This window comes from Rhinolophus ferrumequinum, chromosome 17, assembly GCF_004115265.2.
Source record: "Rhinolophus ferrumequinum isolate MPI-CBG mRhiFer1 chromosome 17, mRhiFer1_v1.p, whole genome shotgun sequence".
Taxonomy (NCBI): domain Eukaryota; kingdom Metazoa; phylum Chordata; class Mammalia; order Chiroptera; family Rhinolophidae; genus Rhinolophus; species Rhinolophus ferrumequinum.
The window spans coordinates 5,961,436-5,987,570 of NC_046300.1; the positions used below are offsets into that span (position 1 = coordinate 5,961,436).

The 26,135-nt window shown below is 44.3% G+C and overlaps 1 protein-coding gene across 6 annotated transcripts in view; it reads right to left on the minus strand.

Annotated features, from left to right (window-relative positions):
* DOCK3 (dedicator of cytokinesis 3) overlaps positions 1–9,674 on the minus strand; it is a 306,392-nt gene extending 296,718 nt beyond the window's left edge. For all 6 annotated transcript variants that reach the window (XM_033131981.1, XM_033131979.1, XM_033131980.1 and 3 more), the window contains exon 1: positions 9,579–9,674. In XM_033131981.1, coding sequence (XP_032987872.1) covers positions 9,579–9,615 — 37 coding nt within the window. In that variant the 5' untranslated portion in view covers positions 9,616–9,674. The remainder of the gene's footprint in view (positions 1–9,578) is intronic.
* Positions 9,675–26,135: the final 16,461 nt, after the last annotated feature.

A 26,135-nucleotide genomic window follows, 5' to 3' on the forward strand; every position in this document is an offset into this window, starting at 1 on the left:
GCTCAAAGTGGTTACCATCAGTGTAATTTTAACAGTTTTTTCTTTCTTAAAATGTATATACTTTTCTTGGCACCCTCCGTGTGTGTGTGTGTGTGTGTGTGTGTATGTGTGTGTGTGTAATTGCAAGTCATTGACAACGAATCAGCGTCCCACATACCCCAAAAAATTACCAGAGAACATCACAGCAAGATGAGAAAAGGAACAAACAAAAGAACCACTAATTGGAATTAGAGATTTTCCTAGAGATTTGAGAGGAAGCAAACAAGTATCAATGTTATAAACACTTGTTTGTTTTAACAATACCAAATCATCAGAAAGTTCAGTTAAACAACTGATGCCCAAGAAGTTGAACTGGTAGTAGGGGACACTTTATTTTTGTAATGCTTGGGGGTTTATTCCTCTCAAGATGTATCAATTTTGAAATTTTTGAAAATGCAAGTATGTGGAGGAAATAATGCCCTATGCTGACAAGGGAGCAGAAAAACAAGCACCCTCACTGTCCTGGCAATAATTAATTTCAAATAACCAACTGCTCAGAAGTAGGAGTTTAGGTAAATTATAGTACATCCATATTATGGAACAGCAGTCATTAAAACAATGAACATTCCAGACATATGAAAATGTTCACAGTGTAACAAATTTAAAATAAAAGACTGTAAGATAATATATACAGTATGGTCCTAAATTTACTTTAAATGCCTACTTAAATGCGTACATAGAAAAAAAGACTGGAAATATATACTAATATGTTGAAGGGGTTATGTCTGGGTAACAAAAATAAGATATACACTTATTTGCTTTTTTGGTGTATATTTCTATATTTACCAACATTTCTGTAATAAACGTGTATCTTATACAATCAGAGATAAAATGTTACACAGAAAAAGTTCAAATGTATTTAACACACTGAATTCACAATATAGGGAAGAATAGAATACATTATATTTTTTTAAAAAACCCAACAAAATCTTTTCTTGGTGCTTTTAAAGGTTTAACCTTGAATTCTCCGGAAGTCACTCATCCAAAACATAGCTTCCCCAAAGATATTAAATGAAAGAGGGTAAATTCAGACTGCATTCCAACTACCTGCTATAATAAGATTTCTGTCATTATTGTGGTAACTGTGAAATTCCACATGAGATGGATTCACACTAGACTCCTAAGGCTCCCACCCAAAATCAGAACTGAGCAGTAAACCTTCCTAACAGGGTCAAGAAAGAGAAAGGCCAAGACAAAAATAAAGTGTAGTCATGATGTCACAAACTTCTAACAGATAAATATTATTAGATTTATAGCCTGTCTTTTAAAATACTATCAAGATTAACAAAGCAAAATAAAACTCTTCATTAGGTTGGACTCCTAATTAAACATCACTGATTACTCACTATATACTAGGTCCTAGGGTTATAAACATGAAGATAGTTCCTTGTCCTAAAGAAGCTCAATCCCCTGAGGCAAAAAAATGCAATTAAGCATGATCTAAAATGGTAAGTGCCATACTAGAGGTTGGTCCAACTGCTGCAGGCGCAAGAAGCTGCACTTATTAATATAGGGCAGAGCTGGGAAAGGCATCAAAGAGATGACACTTGAGCTTTTTGAGCTGGCATTCTCCCGGCAGAGAAAGGCAGTCACTGCATTCCTGTCATAACAATCTGAGCAAAGTGACAAAGGTAGGAAAATTCTAGGCCTGTCTGGAAAAGGGTGAGTTACCCAGCATATCTAGTGTGTAGGGAATGTGGAGAGAACGTCAGAAACAAAACTCAAGGAAAGTTTGGTGCCACCCCTCCTCCTGTACATGAAGATGAAAATGGACTTATCTTTCCAATGCTAAAATTTCTTTGTTATTCCCCAACTTAAAAAAGTAAGGCCACACAGGCCTCTTAGCAGCATCGTTCTTCCTTGGCTCTAGACAACAGTCTGGCCAACAGTTAGGAGCCCATCCTAACCCCAATCACTATCAAGTTCACAAAGGTAGCCCAGCTGGCTCTGTCATGAAATGTTCAGTAAGTCATCCAGATAATTTGCATTCAAAACACGACATAGCAAAATCCACTTGTTTATAAACTGGTCACTTCCCTCTAGACAATAAAATATTTTCTGATTCTGTTCAACATTTTTATCAGCCACTTGGAAAAGACAGAAGACAGGTTTATCAATCGTGTTGATAAAGGCTCAAAGAAAATACTATGTAGGATCACAAACTCAAGCTTCAAAAAAGACTTGAGCAGTTATACTGATTAAGCCAAATATATCTAGCCCTGCCCCCAATTTAGGACAAACAAGGGCAAGCCAAATATACACCCCCTCAACGAAATGTAACAGAAATAAATGTAATGTTTTTCAATGAAACTAAAATTTTACATCTATGTTTATTATCAATCGTACAATTTCAGGATGGAGGATACCTAGCTTGACTTAAGTTCATATGAAATAAAACCCAGAGTTTAGTTGCTATAAATTCAATATGAGTAATTAGTGTGAAATGGCAAGCTCAAAAGTCTCCAAAAATCAGACTTCACTCCACATTAACAAAAATGACATCCAACTCAATGCTACAAATATGTGTATAAAATCTTCTATATGCTGGTACTGAATTGTATCTGTCAATAATACGAAGATAAAAATGGCACAATCCCTCGTTTTAAGAGTTTATAGCCTAAAGCAGTATTTTTTTAAACCATGGGTCACAAAATCAATTAAGTTGCCACCAATATTTTCTAATGAAATAGAAATGAACAGAAAATGTCAGAGTACACTGTACAGTAAGTATTACATCATGAAACTTTTAACTTCTTCATAGATGTATATACCAGGGTGCCAAAGAAACGTACCCATTTTAAGAGATGTTATCTATGCATTACTTTTCGAAGTTGAATTGAATTACGGTAGCAATGTGTACCCATTTTAAGAGATGTTATCTATGCATTACTTTTCGAAGTTGAATTGAATTACGGTAGCAATGTGTATGATGTTCGCTGAAAAGACGGCATTAATCAAATGAATGTTAGCATCATTCATTGTATTACAATTTTAATACAGTTTTTTTCTTTTCTTAAAATATGTATACTTTTTTGGCACCCTCTGTATGTATATGTATGTATATATGTACATACACACATAAGAGATAACAATTTTGAATGCATTTCTCGTTGTAGGTCAAAAGTTGGAAAGACGTTGGTCTAACAGAAGAGGATAAAATAAATATACCACTGTAAGGCACAAAGTATCATGGAATATAAAAGTATAAAATCTATCTGGTTAGAAAAAGAGAGGGGTATGGTCAAGGGTCTAGAAAAAGATTTACAAAGATAGCAGTATCTGAAAAGAGCTTTGAAAGGTAGGAAAGAATCAGAGAGATGAACATGGGGGTACAGCACCCCACATAAACAGAATAACATAAATAAAGATATAATACAGCAAATAACAAAAAGTATTTAATAGGTGGCAAATAGTCCTGGCACATAGCAACACTGGTATAATTAAATCCAAACCGAAGAACTTAGGGAAAGTTCAGTTTGACCAAAGTGTAAAGTACAAGTAGGTCAGCAGAAGAGGCTGAAAAAGCATATCTGAGCCGTAACATTAAAGTGCTAAGCACATAGTAAACATTTAATGAATATTAGCTATTTCAACTTGTCTTACTTATTTCTGGAGCCTTAAACCGTATTACCTCTAATGTCGCCCACAATTCTAAAATGTTATATATTACTGAAGGGCTCTGATGCAAACTATTTACATATAGGCACAGAACACAAAATCCTAAGAAATTGCAGGGAGTCTATGCTATCCAATAAGGAAGAATGTTCTAATCACAGCTGCCTAACCCAAAAAGTGGTGAGGGCACTACGACTGGACCAAATGCACATATGTTTGAAGTATGATATGCGTCTACAGTATAAAGTTAATTTATCATACACTAATTCTTCCATCAATTTTGATTCTCACTCATTAATCAGCAAGAACTCAGGAATGACTTAGAAGCGAAAGAGAGAAACGGATGGAAGCAGGAGGGTAGGATGGTGTTCCATCGTAGATAAGCAGGAAAACAGAAAGCTTCTGAATGACATTTCCCAACATACTCATTACCTTTGCTAGAATATCCTAATGGTGGTACAGCAAATCAACTGCAAGTACCTGCACCACGACTAGAATAATTTGGCAATGTATTTATGAATTTTTTTAAGTTCCCAAAGCCTTTATGTGGAAAAAACTCTTGCTTTTCCACACAAAATCAGTCAAGAGGGGTTATGCAAAAGTCTTGAGAGTATAATCATAAACAGGTTTACAACATTGGACTAAAACTGTAACATAGCATATCCAATAATGCTTACACATTGGGAATAATTTCAAAGCAAATGAAATGTCTTTATAATCAAGAATAAAGACAAAAGAATTCAAAAAATGATTCAAAATACAAACTTAAAAAATTAATTAAGCACAAATGTGAAAATATGGTATGAATATAAAGTACTTTCAACCTCAATAACCATTCCTTTTTGAGACTGTCATGCTTCAGAATGTGTCTAAAAATGCTAGATATAAAATGGTGTCGTGTTTACAACTTAGCTTAGTGCTTCTAAAGCACATTCTTTTATAATACTGCATGATAAAATGAACTGCAACATTTCAATAGTCTATAGAATATTGTTGCATATTGCCTTTTCTATAAAAAACGTTGAAAATTTCCGATTGAGCATGTCCTGTTTGCTTTAGAGAATGACAGATCAAAACAAACACCTCTTGGTTTGGGAAGGCAGTCAATAAATGTTTGCTAAATTCAACTTCTTTCCTATTAAGACTCCCTTAAAAAGAAGGCAATAATACCCAACATATTTCTCAGGGCTGTTTAAAAACCTGCTTTCTACAGTCAGTAACCACAAGATTGCCACGGGGATACGAAAGTCAATTTGGGGAATGCAATCAATAATGTTGTAAAGATTTTGTAGGGTATCCGATGGACAATTGTCTCATTAGGGAGACCACCTCAGGGATGGTGTAGATGCCTGATCACTGCACTGTACACCTGAAGCTGAAGCTGAACAATAATGAATGTCAACTACAATTTTATATACATATACAGTTACAAGAAGTGAAGTTCAACATTAGGAACAGAGACAGTGGAAATCTAATGGCTGTGTGCAATGTCAGAGGGGTAGTAGAGATGGGGGAAGGGAGGTTATCACTGTGCGAGGGATATAAATGATAAATGTCTATTACATTGTTTTGTACACCTGAAACTAATAAAAAATAAATAAAATCCAAAAAAAAATAAAACAATAAAAACCTGCCTTCTGACATGTCATACCCTGATGTATACTCATTATCAATGCAAATCATTACATTCAGAAGTAGAACACTAAATACTATGTAGTCTTATAAAAATGTTTAATATAGAAATAAAATTCCTTAAATATAACTAGCAAACTTATTGAAAAGTCTGTAGAGCATGAATCCCGTATCTTTTGAGCCAGAGACATACACTACTGACAAATTCCTTGCAGAGGCAACATGGCGTAATGAAAGAAGCTGTGGCTTAGAATCCCAAAGTCCTAGGTTCAAATCTCAAACTCAGGATTACTGGCTCAAGGACCTTAGATCACAGTCACTTAACTTGTCTCAGCTGAAGTTTTCCATCTGTTTAAAAAAGAGGGGAGAGGTGACTATACGATGTAAGGCTCAAGCAGAATCATGATGTGGAAGTTCCCTATAAAAACTCAATCATAACACATTGAGTACATCCTCGCTTTTCAGAACAAAATAAAAGTCCTGGGTATATGACATCATCTCTACCCCTAGTGGATGTCTTTACTTCTTAGAGGAATGGGGCCCTTTCGGAGGCTTCAAAGGCTGGAACTACCTCATGGAGCAAGTAACTAAAGAGCCCACTGCCCTCACCCTATTTCACGGAGTTGTACCCCATTCACCAACAGATTTAGTGAAATCCTGTGAACACTAGCTCTTTCAGATCTGGTTTCATGGACCTATTCCCTCCCCACAGGATTTCTATGTTAAATTTCTTTTAAGGCTTTTTTTTTAATAGTGTTCTTTTGTTTTTTTTCACCTACCTGAGGAAAATAAAGCAAAAAGAAATCAGATAAAAGGCAGAAAATATGCATTACTTTTTTAAATTCAAAAAAATATAACATTACAGTACTAAAACATGAGGAATTCTAGTTGGTAATGAGGAAAATTTTTCATGGTCTACTAAGTGGGGATTTCATGGTCTACTAAGTGGGGATTAGGAAAGAATAAGCTACAAATGCCCTGAATTATTTAAAAATTCACCTCATAACAGTTGAACAAACCAGATGAGCTTCTGAGGCTGCTTCCACTTCTAAGATGCCAAACTAATACACATGTACTCAAACTTTCACTGCTTTTCTATTTTAGGAGTTTAATTACAATCCTTGTTTTATTTGTTGTTGTTGTTGTTGTTTGGTGCTGGTGTTAGAGGATGGGGAAAGTATTTTCTTGGTCTTTGGTTTCCATTATTTGGTAGTTTGAGTGCAATCAATAAGGGAAAAGACAGATGTTTCACAAAAATAGTTGGATTTTTCTCACCTAATGCACTTTGGAACAAGAAGCTTCTTGGAAACGTAAAATAAATAATAAAAGGATGCAGGGCTTTCCAAGCATTCATGTCAACAGAAAGGAAAGCAGATAATCTCTAATAGGGAAAGAGACATAAGGAATCAGAATATGGATTAAAGGGTTCAAAAAAGAACAGCCCCGGGTAACACTAGAAAAGGACAGCAAGAGAGTCAAGTATATCACAAGATACTGCCCATTGCCAAGAGGAAACTTAAGGGGAATATTCAGTTGTTGAAGGACAAAAAAGGACGAACAGCCCACGATCCAGCTTCTTCGTCTGTATAATGACGATAACATTAGAGCAGCTATGGGAAATTCTACGTGGTGTAACGTAAGTGAAAACGCCCAGCACGCTGCCTAACTCTTTTGATCCTCAAAAAAGGCCAGCTTCCTCCCCTCCCGCTAAAGTCAATCACAGAATATTATATTGAAAGGAAAGCTTACATATCACCTGTCCTGAGTTAATAAATCAAATAATTTGAAAATGTTATCATCTGTACAGAATTCCTTAATTATAAAAGAAAGAAATAAAAGGCAGTAAGATATTGCTACAGGATCTCAAAAACCTTACCAATGTCAAACCTTACCAGTGCAGAGGAAAAAATTCCTTTGCACTGTTGCAATAGGGACTCCTTCCCTCACCAACATCTGAGCAATTCCTCCAAATTGGTAGGAAGTGGGTACAAGTTTCCCTCGCTGCTGTAAGGATTTGGGGTTAGCAAGCAGAGACGGACATCTGTGCTCCAAGTTAGTCATAAAAATCAAAGGTGAAACTCAAAACATTTTCTCATAGAAATAATGATAATGGTTAGATTTTTAAGCTAGCAATTAAACAAATAATGCAGCTAACATGTCATTTTAATTGACTATTTTAGTAAAACATTTAAGCTACTTTATAGATCAAACTGGATTTTATGAACAGGTCTAGCAGTATAGCTCTAACATACTTATAGAAAAAGTACCCTGAGTTTTTAACAATTTATACAGACCTTTCAGACCCTAATTGAGGAAGGCATAGAAGAAAGCTGTAAGAGAAGTAGAAAGCGAGTTGCCTTGTTTGGCATAAAAGGCTAAATTACACGAAACCACAGCTGCTAATGCCTTCAGAATAACTGCCTCCTCTCATTTAACACATATTTAAGTCCTATTCTGTGCCCAATGCTGTGCCCCTCCACGGGAAATAATTTTTCTAAAGCTAAATCCACAGTCCTAGGAATGCAACAATTTTATTATATCTTTCTGACTAAATCACACACCAAAACCTAGTGTTTTAAGAGTCACATATGCCTATCTTGGTTACCTTGCCTTGCCTCCTTCTCAGAACATACCTGAGGAAACACCTAGCTATCATTATTATTACTCTACGTATTAAGGGGGGGAAGAAGAAATTAACATTTATTAAGCATTTGGTAGGCTCTCATTTGATTTTCACAATCCTGTAGGTAAATATTATCCCCAATTGACACACTAAGAAAATGATGTTAAGTAACTTGCCCACACCAGTAAAGAAATCAAGACTCAGAACTCTGCCAACTTCACTACTCAAGGGTTCCTCCCCCGCCAAAAGCAAAAAAATTACCCCTTAGGTGCAACTGGACAGTTGACCACTTTCACATCAATTGTTATTCTAATTAAGCAGTTCTGAGAGCAAGTTATAGAGAAGACAGACCATCAACTCTTCATTTCATAGTAACTATTAAGTATTTAGGGAACGCTCTAAGAGAAAGGGTAAAATGTCCCCAGAGGTGAATCCCGGCTCTTCACATCGCTTCCCAATTCCGGCTCTAGCACTGGGGCTCCTTTTATCACCCCCATCCTAGCATGTTGTTACGCCAGTGCAACATAGCTAATTAAAAATCTCAGAAAGTTACCTTTCAAAACAAGATTTTCTATCAACACAGATTTCACTGCAAGTCCTTAAATTTAAATAAATTCAATTTTCACATAACTTGTCTGATGGTACGTATTCCTAAACATTTGTTACCACTGCCAGTTTAAAAAGTGGTTTTGTACTGAATTGTGAATAAAATCTTGATTTAGCTGCAGTAAAAATGGGAAACAAAAATCTGTGTTTAGACAGATTACCCATCTATACTTTTCCACTACAACTTAGGGGGGGAAACTGTACACTCAACATTTTAATTTTGTTTCTAACTGAACAAGATGACAGGTGACTTACAATAATGCAATGTGGCTGAACTCCTCTATCACGCAATTGCCTCAAAACACTAACAGAAAAGTAAAACATTCAATCCCTTAAATTATTAAATACTCTTTTTAAACAAATGTTATGAGAATTATTTAGCTTCTGGAGTTTAACACTTGTAACAAATTTTTAAAAAGAGGATTCTAAGAGGAATAACGGTCTCGTCTAAAAGCAAGTTTTTTTAACAAAGCCTGGACTACAATACACACTAAACTTAACATTGAGACATGTCCAAAAACACCTCCTATCGTAAGGTGAATTATTTCTAATCCTGAAGGCAAAGCAAATTAAAACCGATAAACATTTAAAGCCAAATGTCTGCAAAATTTTGAACTGGGAAAATGTCAACGTGTTCTATCCTTTTTTTTTTTTTTAAGGTCCAATAATAAAAACTGCCCTCATCAATGCAGGTGCGGAAACTCATTAAAACTGAGGTTTGGGAGCGGAGAAAACAGCTTCCCGGAATGTGGTTTCTTGGGTAAAACTGCCCGGTGCCCCACACCCGAAACCGCTGGACCCTACCCACCCAGCCCGCCAGCCGCACCTGCGGAGGCCGCGCCGCCAGCGCCCCCTGCCGCCCTCCCCGCGCCCGCAGACCCGATTCCACCCCCGCGCCCCGCGCCCGCGCCGCCCCCACTCCGCGCTCGCCCCGCCGAGGCCGCGCAGCCTGCGGGCAGGGGCGGGGGCGCGCGGGCGCGAAACGAGGCGGGGCCGGCCCCGGGCCGAGCGCATGGGCGCGTCCCCCAAAGCCCCGCCGCGGCCTGGCCGGAGCCTCACCTACCTACGCCGTATTTCTCCTCCTCCGTGGGGGTCCACATGGCCGGGCCGGGCGCGGCCCCGCAGGCGCAGCGGCCGGGCAACAGCGCGGCGGGCACGGCCGCGGGCCCGGCTGTGGCGCACCGCGAGCCGAGGCGGGGGCGGTCAGGCGGCGCGGGGCAGTGGGCGGCGCATCCCTCACAGGCCGCCCGGGATGCCGCCGCCGCCGCCACCTCCGGACCGCGAGGCTCCGCGGGCGGCCCAGTGGTCCCGGGCGGCCCTGGGCTCGGGCTTGCCACTTGTTCGTCGCCACCGCTCCCGCACCGCCACTCGGTCCCTCACAGCTCCGATGCTCGGCTCGCGGCGCCGCCGCGGTTCGGCTCGCCTCAGCGGGCTCGCAGGACGCCCGCGCATGCGCCACTGCCCGGCGCGCGGGGGCTCGCGCTGCCCGGGCTCGCGCCGCCCGAGCCCGCGCGCGAGCCCACGCGCCGCCGCCGCGCGCCAGCGGAGGGAAATATGCGAGAAGCGATTGGATGGCCAGGCCGAGGTCAGCACTGACTCTTTCCGCGGACCCAGAGCCTTTGGCGACAGCGAGCGCTAGAGGAGGCGAGCCGGGCAGGTGGGACGCCGTCGGGTCTCACGGCTTCCACGTCCAGTGCCTCCTGCCAGGCACGCCGAGATCGCCGCGGGGCCCCTGGCCAGCGGAGGAGAGCGCAGAAGGGAGGAAATGAAACCGTTTTCAGAGCCATCCCCGTGTCACCTATAGCATTGTCACGGCTCCATCCCGGGAAAGGTCCGGGGAGCCATCCTGCGCATCGCCGGGACCCATGGGGTGGGGTTGCCGCGGAAGAACCAGGTGGGGCATATTCGTGCCCCTGACTCTTGGGTCTCTGGGACACCTGCTAGGTGGAAGCCGCTGACGTCTTGTTAGTCCTTGTTTCGCTGAGTTGGTCTGCTTGGTAAATGTTTGGGGCCTGAACAATCACAGTAGACTTCCTAGTAAGGAAGCACTTCCTCCTTGGGATCAGGGGTTCCTGTCCTGGGCACCGCCTCTGCTGCTCCTGGGTCTCTGCGTTCCAGGCCGTTCTGAGTTTCTGGTTCAGTCCCTTTCTCCTTTCTCTCCTCCCTAACAATCTGTTCACTCATTCCTACAAATATCACCTGGTGACCCTTAGGTCAACCACTCATCAAAGACCAGGATAGTCCTGGCAACTGCAGGACTTCTCCTTTCCGCCTATATCTGGACCATATGGTGTTCCCAGCCCTAATCCCAACAGATCCATCTATTTCTGTCACCAGCATTATCAAGTCAAAACCCTGGTGTCATCCCTCAGTATCACTCTTGGACACCCTCACTCCTCAAAGCCCAGCTCAGAGCCTCACCTCCAGGAAACCTTCCCGAACCTACAGCTAGCAGACTGGATCCTTCCCTCTGTTGCCTGGGCCTCCAGCTGTGTGCATTTGTGTCTTATTCCATAAGACTGTCAGCTCCCAAAAGGCAAGCTCCAGGCCAATGTCATCTTTCTGGTCCAAGCACCCAGCCTAGCACCTGACACACACTTGTTGAGTAGGGTGCAAGACTAATACAGAAATATCTTGGTATCAAATCTTGTTGATTCTTCCTTCATAATCTCTTTTATGATTGGTTACTCCTCCCAGGCCTGTGTTCACCTGGATTACAGCCCCCCATTATTCCCATTATTCATGGAAGATACATTCCAAGACCCCAAGTGGATGCCTGAAGTAGCGTATAGTATCAAACCCTATGTGTTTTCCTATACATACACACCTTTCCGTTTAAAGGAAGCACTTTACAGCTTCTCTTTGGCATACCCAATTTGCCAATGTCACTACTCTTGCACTTTGGGGGCATTATTAAATAAAATAAAGGTTATTTGGACACAAGCACTGTGATACCCCAACAGCTGATGTGATAACAAAGACAGCTACAAATGACTAACAGGCAGAGAGTGTATACAGTGTGGATATACACTGGAGAAAGGGCTGAGTCACATCCCAAGCAGAATTTTGTCATGCTACTCAGAACGGCATGCAATTTAAAAATCTATGAATTGTTTATTTCTGGAATTTTCCATTTAATATTTTCGTACTGTGGTCGATGGTGGGTAACTTAAACTGTGGAAAGCAAAACCATGGATAAGGGGGGACTACCGTATTGCCACAGACTCCCAGCTCCTGACCTATGGACTCCTCCTCCCACCAATGAAGGCTGCCCACTCCTTCCCCCAGAGAAGTTCTGGAAATGACTTTCTCAATAGCTAGATACTTTGTTCTGTGGGTCCACGAACACAATAAAAGAGATGTCCGTATTTATGTAGCTAAATAAGGAAGATAGACCCCTTACCAATGAGCACCATGGAATGTGTACCATGGAATGAAACCATATTCCCACAGAATTTTCTCCAGGGAGCTATCCAACAAGTGGGGCCATGTCACACAGACCTTCTGAACAGCCTTAAAACACTTATTTCATCCTCTAGTTCACTCCATCAGCTAATGTACATGATGACAGTCTCAGAGCCTAAGGACTGGTTTTCCCACAGTTTCCTCTCTTGTTCTCAGTCTGAATCCATCTTAGATGACAGCTTTCCCAGACAAAGACAGTCCCAATCCACAACTGCACACCTCAGCTCAGGGGTGAGAGGGCATCTGATAAGTCCCAGACTCCTACAGTCTTGCGGTTTGTACTAAATTTAGATTGCTTTCTTGAGGTGAAGCAAAAGGGCATAGCACACGTCGTGGAGAATCAGCCTTCAGCAGGACTGTGCACCTGCTCTCCTGTTCCCACAGCATCTGCTCTGAGCCCTTCCTCAGACTCTCAATCCACCCGACTGAGTGAGGCTCTCGGTTGGCTCTCACCCTCTCAGACACACGCCTCCCAGCATGTGAGCTGACCTCCAGCTTGACTCTGAAAATCAGGACCCTCAGTGACCCGTCCTCCCCTCCTTTCCATCCACTCTTCCTTATGTTCTCACCACGACCCAGGTTCACGGATTGCTCCTTAGGATCCCCAGGAACCCACTGAACCTTGTTCCCTGTCCCCCATTTTTACTCTGTTTTCCACAGGCTCCTTCTGTGGTCCCAGAAACACCTGCCCTGTCGGTACCCTCATCCCCCATTCCCTCTCTCTTTCTCCTCTCTCTTTTTGACTTCAAAGGTGGGTCATCCACTCCAGATCCCTTTATTTCAATGCAATTCATTTGACTCTCATTCCCCAAAGTTCTGTTTTCTGTCTCTGTCACCTCCTGGAAACTGCTCTCCCAGAAGTCCCCGGGACGATCCCTACTCCGGACCCAAGCATTGGCTATTCCATGGCTCTGGATGGGCCATTGCCTTCAGTATCCCTCAGACCGTGTACTCTTCTCTCTTGAAACATGGAGCCTCCTAAACTTAAGGGGCACTTCTCCAGGAAAGCTTCCCCAACTGCCCTGGGCTGAGGGGTTTTGCTCTCCTGTGAGGATTTTTCCTGGAGCACTTATGCCACCCTCCTCCAAGAGATCAAATGTAGTCACCTTGCACATTGACAAATATCTATTTCCTTCTTCAGTGGCAAAGACTGCTCTCCATTTATTTTTACCCCACCCAGAAACTAACATAGTGCCTGCCACCTAACAGGAATTCAACATTATATTCTTTTTTCTTTTTTTTAATTTATTTTTAATTTATTGGGGTGACAATTGTTAGTAAAATTACATAGATTTCAGGTGTGCAATTCTGTATCACATCATCCATAAATCACATTGTCAACATTATATTCTTGGATGAATGACCTGCCTATGTGTTTCCTGACACCACGATGAAATTGGTTGGAAAAAAGTACTGAGAAATTTACTTCAGCAAGTCACAAATCTCCAAATTCAGAAACTTGAGTTAATTAGAGTAAATTTCCTTGATATAGGCACATTGGTTTTAATTAAAAAGTCATTGAGACAACTTATTGAGTAGCTATATAAAAGATAAGTATGATGGAGCAATTTATCTAAGAAACAAACAGTTTGGCTTAACATGTCACTATTACTTTGGGGTTGAACTCATTACCTTAGATGATAAATTATAACTTGATGAGTGAGGAAGGAATCAAATTTTCAGCAGAAAATTCTTTAAGCTTGGTGGCTATTAAAAATAATCCATAGCCAAACATATTTTGTAAATAATGCAGATAGCGTCATCTTTTTCTCTTAAATGGAACTTAAGTTAATTAACAATTTTTTAACAAAAGCAAACTCCAGACTGATAAATCCCCCATCACCTTTGGCAAATGAGAGTGGCCTTCTACAAAGCTGGATGAGCTACACTTCGTATCTCCTCTCCTTGTTTTTTGCTGCCTGGAGAATCAGACAGCAGCGTTTAAGGAGTCAGCCAGTCTGATGACTCAGCTCATAAAACAATGTGTGGCCACAAAGACGATGTTTATTCAGGAGCATCCAAGAGGCTCTTGCTACTGAAGTCAGCAAGCAGTAGGCAAGTGCCTCTTTCTCCAGGGAGTTTCTGGCTGTGGTGCCAGAGCAACACTCACTTCCTTCTCCTGGCTCTTGGTCTCTTCTGATGCTCTGTCCAAGCAGAAAAGTGGAAAAAACTTCAGAGAAATGCAGTGGGGATAAAGGCAGGTCCAGGCAAAGTGCAGGTGATAGCAATGACATTTTGCCTTCTCTTGATCAGGAGTTGCCTGGAGCTGGAGCTTATGCCCATGTGCAGCCCAAGGGCAGGTGGATAGGTGGCTTGGGAACATGGGGTACCCAACTCATCTCTGCCCTGTTGGATTCCTGTACGAGTGGGTCTGCTTTTGTTAATAATGCATCTATGGAGCTAGTTTTTTTCATGGCGAGAGACACCCAAGCTAGTCTCACTTCACCACCACCCCTTATGCTCCCCCAAAGCAACACCTCTCAGGAGGCAACATTGGAATAAAGGGTTAACAGAATAGGTTAACACAGAGATGGCTGACGATGCTAGGATCCTTTCAGGTGAAGAGATCTACGTGACTAAGAAGATAGTATTTTGCTTTAAATCTTATTGCATCTGAATATCTTTGCAGTGGGGAGGGGATAGGGAAGAGTGTGAAAAATAGACAGATTAAGCAGTACAATATTTCATTATTTTCCCTAAAATGACAAACTTTAGTCATCTGTTCCTATTTTATCAACCCATTCAAAATATTAAAATGCAGATTCCTTGCAGTTAGCCAGGGTCTTTCAAATGAGAAGTGACCAAAGCTTCCCTGATTTCCACCGCTGGAGACTGCTGTGGCACTTCTGGATGGGCCATAGCTACCAAGCCCCCATGTGAGAAGCACCCCGGATATGTCACAGAATCCTCAACACTGCCTTCCTGCCCATTCAAGACTGTGAGCTACCTGGAGACACTGACATGCTGCTTTTTTTTTTTTTTTTTTTTTTTTTTTTTGCATCCTCAGTGCCTAGCACACAGGAACTGACACATAGCAGGTGCTCAGTAAATATTGCTTGAAAGAATATATTAGCAAATGAGTGGGGTTTTTTTCCATAAATTTATACCTTTGTTCCAATATAGTTTTTGTTTGTTGTTTGTTTCCAGGAAAATGGGAGGAGATCGAATCAAAAACAAGATACCCCTTGGCAAGAAGGGCAAGTAGACAGAAACTTGGCATTACTTAGTTCTCTTTTCCCTTGGGGGAAATAACTGTGCCCTTGAATGTCTGCACTAAGTCACTGAGGAGGAATTGAAATTAAAAACCTTGGAGAGTAATTAGCAACAAAACGTTCTAATGTCAAGAAGTGAATTTTATGGGACCATATTTGTAATATTAATTGGGCCTCTGAGTAGCCAAATGGTGAAATTATTGCTCCAATACAAATAGGCCCAAAGGAGAAAAACAGCCCAAAATAGCACAGATATTGCAAATCAGGACAGAGGTAATTTCTCTACACATAAAAAGCAACCAACTGCAATGCCTTCAGCAATTCACGTAAGTGCAAAACAAAGCCTGTTCGTTGGGCGTTTGGCATTTGGTGGAGCACCACCTACCCTACCTGTGAATTGCTCTAAGGCTGGGACTAGAAAGGGAACTGAGACTTTGCTCCCACCAGCTCCTCATGCTTTTCACCTTGAAGTGTGGGAAATTTTAATCATTCATTCACTATGTATTTATTGAGCACCTATTATGGACCAGGTCCAGAGCAGAAAATGTTCACTGTCTTTCCTGTCACAGAGTTTACCATCGAGTTGGGGGGAAGAGACATTGAACCAATTATCACACAAGCGAATCTCTAATTAAAGACATAAGTACTAGGACAGAAGAATACAGTGTACAAAGGGAGCGTCCGCCAAGGGGCCTGACCTAGTTTGGTAAGTCAGGGAAGACTTCTTGGAGGAAACGATGCTTAAACTGGAACCTGACAATGCAGATTAATCAGTCAGGGAAAGGAGAGAAAGTGCTCTAGGCAGAGGGAGCAGCATTTGGGGAAGTAGGTCTGGTGAGAAAGAAGCTTGATGTATCTGAGTTAGGAAAAGGCCAGTGTGACCAGGATATGATGAGTGAGCAAACAAATAAGTGGACAGTGGGGAGAGACGTGGCTGGAGTGGGTGGCAGGGCCAGGGCTTGGGGCTTTGCTAAGTCCCATGACATTGGGGCAGCAACCATTGCCAGGCCTTGGGTCAGAAGGAGAGAGGAGAGATGTAAGACCAGACCCCTCAACCAGACCCTTCGAGGAGATCCTGGGGCTGGTTTCTGGAACAACCTAGGCAAAGGCCCATCCTCTTGAGTGCTGGACTCAGAGGCACCACTGCACCTTCCCCAATTCTCCAAGCACCAGCTAACGCTGTGCAGAACCGCTCCTCACCCAGGACCACACCAGGCTTCCCTCTCCTTTTTGAGCCAGTCCTTCCTTGATTCTCAAGATGGCACACCCAAGCATGGGCTGCGCCCTCATCTCCCAGGCTCAGAGGGCAAGACAGAACCAACTCTCCAGGGCTTCGACTGCCATCTCAAAACCTTGCTTGTCAGACACATTCCTGCCATGTTAAGTGTCTAGAGAAAGAATAGCCCCAAGCATGCCAAGAAACAACTGGCCCTGAATCTAATCAGGGACCACTGCTAACCTCTTTCTAGAGAAACATTGAGTAGAGGGTGCAAAAAAGAAATCTTTAAAGAATTGTTTCCTGAGAGCACACCTTAGATGTGTACTCAGAACACGCAGGACCCTGACCCGGGAGCAGCAGGACCCGTACTCGCCCTGTTGCCACTGAGAAAAGCAACTCTAAGAAATGGAGACTATTTTGTTCTCCAATTAGCACAGCGTGACGGATCAGAATTTATAACACACAGTCATGAAGTATGGAACGATCCGGGAGGTGATCGTGACCCAGAAACCTGCCATACCCGGAGCCCTGGCGATTTTTCATAAGAACTTGTCACCAGGTGGCTCCTGCTATAGCCACAACCAGCGCTCTGCCTGCCACCAACCCAACCTCAACCTGTCAGTCTAGGCTACTGCCAGCCCTCGGCCTTTTTCAAGTTTTAAGTGACCTAGCAATAGTGAATAGAGCTTGAAGTCTGTGAGTTCACATCCTGCTCCAGATACTTCCCGGCTGGGTGACCCCAGGCAAGTAGCTGAATCTCTCTGACCAGTTTTCTCCTCTGACAAGTGGGAATAACAGCTTCTACATCAGGGATGCTTATGAGGGTGACGCCTGAAAGCTCTCAACACAGAGTGAGCACAGGTCGATGTTCACTCAACATTGGGACCTAGCTCCCCTACCCACCAGCTCAGCTTGCTTCCCAGAAGAGCTGGGTCTTCTTGCGTTTGGGGAACCTGCTAATCCTCTGAGCCAGCCTGTGAGAGCTGATTCAGTCACCCCATCCAGCTGGGCTGGCCTCCGCATCCACCTCTCACCAGCCAGCACTCAATTCAGCGCCAGCCCCTTCTCTCTATTTAACACCAAAAGGTATTGATTGCCCGGAGCTATTTCCATGATTCCTTGAGAACCGCATATCCCGTCAGTTCTCCTCCATTACCATCATATCCCCTGCTCATGGCCAGTTTCCCTAGAGCCACAGTGTCGTCAGCTGCCAAGGCTTCGATCTGTTTTATTTTGCACTGGTTTAAAGGTCAAACGTGAACTTCTCCCCATTATTGTACTGGGCCTTGTCACACAGACTCTCTCTGTTTCATGCATTAGTCACAGTCTTGCTATCAAATTAAATATTCCTCGGTGGTTATTTTTAGAGAAATCTTTTTCTAACTCCACGTGGTGCGATGATGTGTGTGCACCCACAGCTCTGGAATCCAGGCATACCAGGTGGGCTCCAAATTGTGGGAGGGCTCAGAGTCCCCAAGAAAGCAGCAGCCAGTGGCACACTGGAGTTTGTGACCTGGCTCTGTCCGTGGAATCCCCTGCCCCGCTGGAAATATAACTAATCCTCCAGGCTTTGGATGATCCGATCATTCACTGGTGAGTCCCCTAAAGGCCCAAAGGAAGCTCTTGGCACAATCGTGAGTGAAGCGGTTTGTGCCAACCATTTGTTTGACTCACCTCTCTCTCCTAGTACAAGGGCACCAAGCATAATTGTGTCCCCATGCCCTGTACCCCCATGGAAGCCTGCTCTCAGGAAAGGGCCTGTACCCTCCTGACCAAGGCCTGAGTGAATGACAGTGGTTACCCCCTTGCCTGCTCCCATAAAGTCACCGTCTACGCAGGCAGTATCAGTAGAGAAATGAGGACCTCAGAACAGAATTTCAGACTTGGCTGGGGGGCGCTGTGCATGGAAGAGGAGGGGCTTGCTAAGAGCAAGTCCTCTTTGCCCACTTGAAGGCACCATGAGGATAAGAAGCTGTGCGTGCCTTAGCCTTAAGGAGCTCATGGTGGAGTTGAAGCAACCAAACCCACAAAAGTCACTAGATAAGAATCCCAGACAGGATTCAGCATTTCTCCGTGGGGTACGGCCTGTGGAGGAAGGGGTGCGCCTCTCACTCCTGAGGCTCCCATCCGTGTGCTGATGTCCACTGTCTGTGATATCTCAGGCACCACTCACCCAGGCAGTGAGACTGAGGGGGGCAGGGTGGACGTCAGCCTAACTGCAGGCTCAGGTCACAGGCCAATTTGGCTTCATGTGAGGCTGCTTCCTCCCCCACCCCCGCCTCCATCATTGGTCTCCATCTGGGTTTTTATCTCTCGACTTGTTCAGAAGTTGGATGAGGGAAAGGGGACTAGTTACTGAGGGCCCTCTCAGCCTCCGTATACTATAAATGCTACAGACATTCAGAGACAGGAAGGACAAATGGGCCAGAAAGATCCAGGAAAGCTTGGCTGAGGAGGCAAAGTCTCAGAGGATGGGTCTGGTTGAACATGGCTCAGGAGTAAAGGGGTGCACTCTTGGTGGAGGTCGCATGAACCAAATCACGGAGAGAAGCAAGACACATAGGAAGCAGCGACATGGCCAGAGCCCAAGATTTCCCTGGGAGAGGTGGCAGGTGGGTGAAGACAGATGACAGAGAATTCCTAGCAGTCAGTGGAGAATAGATTGGCCAGTCAGTCAAGCCACGTTTCCCAAAGGCTCTGCCAGGTCCAGGGGAAGTAACCAGGGGCAGAGTCCATGATGGCATCGAGGAGAAGCTGCAGGGCGTGCTGAGAGGCTGCTGTGACCGTTCCCCACCACGTGGTTCCCTAATGTCAGGATGTGGCTCTGGCCTAAGGAAGTGGCACTAAAAACTGGGCGGCAGGAACCACACGAAGCCTTCAGGAAACTAGTTGGCAAAGGAGGAGGCGATTGTCCAGGAAGACCCAAAAGTTTGACCTTGGATTGCTGTAGTGGGTGAGGACAGCCCTGACAGGGCCTGGTGAGCTGCTGGAAGAACCCACTGGGAAAGGTACCAGTATGGCGCACGTGATAGGATCAGCTCCCTCTCATGAGGGGAAATAGAACCAGTAAACGAACAAATGCGAAAATGAGCAGCTTCTCTAACCATCAAAGAAAGACAGATTGAAGCTATGAGGAGACCCCTTCTGTGGCCCATCAGATAAAAAGAAAATTTCAATGGCAGCGTACGGGCAGTTAGGAATATGTGCATAAGCTGCCTCATGTGGTGTTTCTCAGTGCGGCGGATCTAGTTGACCCTCACCCAAGTAATATGGCAGATGGGTATCCCAAACCCCAAAATGTTAGTTCTGTGAAAATGGATCGAGGGAGAGCTGCACCCACATAGATATCGATGCAATATTGACTATAAATATTGGAAGTAACCCAAATACCACCAGTAGGGGATGAATTCACTGAACATGGGACGTTACCTATGCAATTTTATACAACCAATAACAACAATGAAAGCCATATATCAACGTGGAGAATGTCTATTATGCGGCATTCAAGGAAAAATCATCAGGCCCACAACTCTATTCACAGCATAGTTATAATTATGCAAGAACAATTGCACGTAGAGTAAAATATACCAAGAAATGAAGTTTTCCTCTTTTCTGCAATTTCCCAATGAGTATGTGTTGCTTTTATAACAAACATACACGTGTAAAGCGGTACGGCTTTCGCAGGAATAGAGCGCACCTAGACAGGACAGGGAGCTGGGCGGCACCAGCTCTGCTGCCCTGCTCTCTGCAGCCTACCCTCCCTCCCTGCTTGGAGCTCATCCCTCCTGGTACTGAGCAGGGAGGATTTCTTGGAGCTGGGTTCTTGTGATGGAGAGCCAGGGACAGCACTGGCCATGGTTCCTGTGTCTGCTTCATCCTCTCCTCTCTGCCCAGCCTGCCTTGTCTACACATCCACCCTGGCCGGCCCAGGCCCTGACTTCCAGAGTACGGGTCCATTTACCTCTCTCCCCACGGCTGGAGGGCTTTAGTCTCTCTGCCGGTGCCTACGGCTCCTTACGGGGTGCTTGGAGAAAGGCTGCCATTCCCCTTCACTGTACTCACTGCCTCCACTGCCGTATCTACAGCTCCCACCCCTCCCGTGGGTCTTCCAGCTCTATCACTCCACGAAATGCCCATGTTAAGGCCACCAAGGCGGTCTGTGATGGAAAATAAGATGGCTGTTTCTCTGTGCTTGTCCTACTTTTCCTGCTTAGTGACATCCAATACAGTGAGCATCCCCTCGTGGAACACGTGCTTTGAGAGACTTCCAAAAAGAGATACTCTGTTGGTTTCCCTCCTACCTCACCGATCCCTTTCAGTCGACTTGGTTGTTCCTGGCTCCTACATGTCTCCCCAACCTCTGCCCCAGGATTGTCTCCTTTTCAACCCTCTTCACTTTTTCTTCTCTCTTGTCTGGTCTCGTGGCTTTGAATTCCATCTAAATCATGATGCCCCCAAAAGCTGTGCCTCAGGCTCCAGCACTCCGGCTGCCCTCCTGACAACTTGGAAGGCTAATAGTATCTTGAAATGAAAGTGGCCAAAGCTGCACACACACCCCCACCCAAAGTCTCCTCGTCTTAAGAAACAGTCCCTCCATCTCCCCAGCAGCTCAAGGCAACACTCTAACAGTCATCCTTGGTGCCTGTCACCTTCCCCACATCCACTCAGTTCCACGATTCTGAGCCTACATACCCTCCAGATGTCCCTTCATCCCAGGCCAACCACCTCCCTTCCTCACTCAGAATTCTGCAGCCTTCTTATTGATCTTCCTGCTTCCACTTTTGTCCCTACAAGTCTTCTAGGGCAGCCAGAGGAATTTTTAAAAAGTGTAAATCACAGCTCGTCATTCCTCCAGAAACAATGGCCTCCCAAAAACAGAGCTACGAACTCTGTCTTATTCGGCTGTCACCACTGCTATTCTATATTCTATTAGAAGTCCCAGCCAGGGCCCGGACAAGAAAAACAAAGGCATAAAAATTGGAAAGGAAGAAGCAAAGCTGTCTTTATTCACAGATAACATTATTGTGAATGTAGAAAACAACTAGAACTACAAGTGAATTTAGCAGTGTCACAGAATACAAGATGAATACATAAAAATCAATTGTATAAACTCATAAAAACTATTGGGAAATTTTTGAAATTTTACTTACAATAGTATCCAAAAACTAAAAATACTAGCAATTAATGTAATGCAAGATGTGCAAGACTATAAAATATTGCTGAGAAAAATTAGAGAAGACCTAAATAAACAGAAAGATAGGCCATGTTCATGGATGGAATGTAATCAATACATCATGGTATTGACCAATATATGGGCAACCTGGTAATCAATGGAATAGAGTCCAGACCTGGACCCACACATACACACACAGTCGAGTGATTTTTGATGAGAGCCATAGCGATTCAACAGAGAAAGAAATATGTCTTTTTCTTCAGGAATGGTGCTGTCTAGAGATCCAGACAAAAAACTGTAAACCTCAGTCCTGAGCTTCTACCATACTCAACAATCAATTACAAACGGATCATGGCCCAAATGTAAAAACTAAAATTATACAGATTCTAAGAAAGGAAAAAAAAACAGAAGATGTTTGCGACCTTGGGATAAGTAAAGATTTCTTAGACAGGATATAGAAAGCACTAATCATAAAAGAAAAAATGATAAATCAAACTTCAACAGAACTGAAAACTCCTGTTCATCAAAATTACCGTTAAGAAAACGAGGTGGTAAAGCCGCAGTGTAGGAGGGAACATTTCCGACCCGTGTATAGTACATGACAATGTGGATGCACCCAGAATATATAAAGAACTCCCACAACTCGGTACTAAACAGGCAAGCAACCCAGTATTTGAAAATAGGCTAAAGACTTGAACAGATATACGAGTGGTCAATGATCACACGAAAAAGTCCCCAACATCATTAGTTATTAGAGACATGCAAACTAAAACTACAACGAAATACCACTATACATCCATCAGGATAACTAAGGTAAAAAAAAGATTGATAACACCCAATGTTGAGAGTAACCAGAAGTCTTATAAATTGCTGGTAGGAATGTAAAATGATACAACCACTTTTGAAATTTGGCAGCTTCTCAAAAAGTTAAACATACGCAGTTGGACAAGTAAGTTCACTAATTCATCCTAGAAAAAGTGCTACGTACCTCATTGCTAAATATCACTACGGTCACCTTTGAAGTACTCCCCTTGGGAAGCTATGCATCGACACCAGTACCTAGTCCACCCTTCAAAGCAATTTTGGAACTTTTTTTCTGGAATGGCCATCAGAGCTGCCGTTGTATTACCCTTGATGTCCTGAATGTCATCAAAACGTCTTCCTTTATCTTTGGATAAAGAAAGAAGTCACTGGGGGCCAGATCAGGTGAGTAGGGAGGGTGTTCCAATACACTTATTTGTTTACTGGCTAAAAACTCCCTCACAGACAGTGCCATGTGAGCTGGTGCATTGTCGTGATACAAGAGCCATGAATTGTTGGTGAAAAGTTCAGGTCGTCTAACTTTTTCACGCAGCCTTTTCAGCACTTCCAAATAGTAAAATTGGTTACTTGTTTGTCCAGTTGGACAAATTCATAATGAATAATCCCTCTGACATCAAAAAAGGTTAGCAACATTGGTGCAACAAGTTCACGAACTTAATTGTCAGAACTTGTACACTTAATATTATGTTCAGAAATTTCACTTCTGGGTATTTACTAGCCATTTCAGTCCTAAGTATTTACCCAAAAGAAATGAAAGCATAGATCCACACAAAAACATGTACAGGAATGTTTATAACAGTTTTTTTCATCATAGCCCCAAACTGGAACAACCCAATCACCACCAAATTGTGGTATAGTCATAAAATGCAATACCACTCAAAATAAAAAAGGAACGATAAAAAGGAAAGAACTACTAATAATATAACATGGGTGAATCTCCAAAAGAAGCCAGACACCACAATCGACATCCTTCCATACTACATCATTGCATTTACATAAACTCCTTAGAATAGGTGAACCTTATCTATGGGGATAGAGATCAGATCAGCGTCTGGTGGAGGGTTCCTGGGAACTTTTCGAGGTGATGAAAATGTTACGTATCCTGACTGCGATCCTCGTTACATGAGTATATACATTAATTTAAATTTTTCTAACTTAACACTTAAGATTTCACTTTATATAAATTATACCTCAAAAACAAATTTTCAAGTTATGTGTTTGGCCATAACGGTGGCCAATTAACAAATGTCTGGGCTGTTCTTAGAGCCCATCCCAGACCCAATGCCCCTCCTGCGGGAACCGAGGTGGAGATGCTTCCATACCTCCACTGCAGACGTGGAGCAGCCTGCCTGTGATTGATACGATTCATTCCTCAGGCCCACGCCAGGTGTTTGCGGCTGGACTCAGAAATCCAGGGGAGCAGGAATGGCTATAGATCTGTGCTCAGGGAGATGGGCCAAGACTACCAGGGACAACACTGGAACAAGGGGCTGAAGCCTTTCCCTCCTTGGGCGTAGAACCAGGCGGTAACTTCAGGCTTTGTCTTGTGCTTAGGACGTGGTCTTTGGCTCTCACCAAATCTGAAGCTTTCTCATCCCTGTAAACTGGTCCTGTGGGCAGGGGGTGGGAAACTGACTCCCCAACACCCACGACTTGAGGGGATGACTCAAGTTCAGGAGTGCATGTATGGCCTTTGGAGAAGAGAAATCCATCTCCTGCTCCCTCCACCTGCTCTCCTTTCTCCAGGACGGCTGTTGGCTTCCCAACACTGATTTCTTCTGGTTCCCTGGACCCCAAGCTTTTGACTTAGAAACTCTTCCGGGTAAATGGCAGACCACCCTCGATGTCGGCACTTGCAGAGGTAGGGCGTAAGCCTTTACAGCCCCAGGGCCTTTGCACTTGCTCTTCCCTCCTTGGGATGCCCTTCCTCCTGTTCTTCTTATCGCCAACTTCTTGCCGTTCATCCTCAGCTGAGCATGCTCTTCTCAGAGACCTCCCCTGACCCTCCTGTCCCTGTTTGTCACCCCAATTCTCTGATGGGCTCTGTCATTACAGAAGGAGTCCCATCTGCTTAGCTTGCCCCAGCCGATATCCCAGGGAGGCCTGCCCTCAGTCAATACTCTGGGCTAATCCATCCTCTCATCTGGCTTGTGCAGTGACCAGCCCTGTGCCACACAGTCCCTGGATCCCTTCATGACCCTGTGAAGAGGGGTTCTCTCGATCTGCCTGGCTGCCATTGGGCAGAGCCTCCTCTGCCTCGCCTGTCTTGCCCAGCTGCCCTGGCAGCCCTGCTGCACAGACATCTAGGCCCTGGCCTGCCAGGGACATTCAGAAAGAGAGCAGCCCCAAGGGAGGTGGACAGCTCAGTCAGACAGGGGCTCTGACTACAGCTATAATGCCTTTTTCCCAAATCTTTGTCTCTCCAAATCTGGTTTGCCCTTCAAATTTACATGGCACCACCTCTGGGAAGCCTTCTATGATTGCCAAAAGTAGCATTCTTTCCTCTGACCTCCTCCAGCAGAGAGAGCAATGGCTAAGAGCTTGAGGCTCAGTTTCTCCATGTATAAGATGGAAATGTGAGGTCTAAGTGAGATGATCCAGGTAAAGCCCCAGCCCCATCCTGGCACACAGTAGGCACTCAGTATACGGCAGCTGTTTGTTATGCTGTTGTGGTCTCTCGCTCCACCCAGGCAGGACCACAGTTCCCTCAAGTTCTGGTACACAGTAGGCACCTACTAAATGCTCTCCGAGGTGACCAGCAGGTGGCCCCACATCCCAGTTAACCTGCCCTGACAAGGTGCTCGGAGCCCCAGGAGTCACTGGCTGTCTTCTTTCTCCTGGTCAGGGGAAACAGAGAGGACAGAATTAGCAGAGTCCTGGCAGCTTGGCGTGTCACCTAGCAGACACTTGGGCTGCACTGGTGAGCAAAGCCTTTGGACTTGGCCACCCCTCTGCCCTCTCCACAGCCCAGCCCACCCTTGTGAGGATTACATTTAAGAGATAAGGAAACTGAGGCCCAGCAAAGTACAGGATCTGCCTGAGACCACAGAGCATTCCCACAATCCACCAACGGGGGGCAGCATGTCTGCCGAGAGTGCTGGAAGGACCTGGCTCTGATTAATCAATGTCTCGTTTTACTGATGGGGATCTCAAAAGTGGAAGAGCCTGGTCCAAGTTTTCATGTAAAGCAAAGCTCAGATCCTCTGACTCTACATGAAATAACCTCACCCACCCCACACACAGGGTGGGAGCTGGGCTTCCCAGACCCTTCCCTGCCTGCTGGCCTCTATTCCAAGGGGTGAACATGCAGGCTCCCCAGAGGGACAAAGGGAAGAATTCTACCCTGTTGAATTTGGGGGCAGTGTGAGGACACACTAGGGATACAAAGGCTCAGCCCAAAGGGGACAGCTGTGCCCCCTCCCCATGTCTGCCAGAGAGCTTCAAGCAGACCTAGAAGCATTGAGACCACTGCAGGGCTTGCAGCAGGCTGTATTTTGAGACTCAATTGGGAGGTTGCAATGGAGGGGCTGCGTCTAGGGTGGAGGGGGCCGGTGTGAATAGCGACAAGCCCGGCCAGGCCCGCCGGAAGCCAGCCAGAACCAGGTTTGCACGACAGAGAACGCTGTTGTCGGCTGGGTCGGGGGGACATCACTGGGAAGAAACACCCCTCTCTCACACACACGTGCACGCATGTGAATACACCTCTTACGGATTCTTTATTGAAAGCTC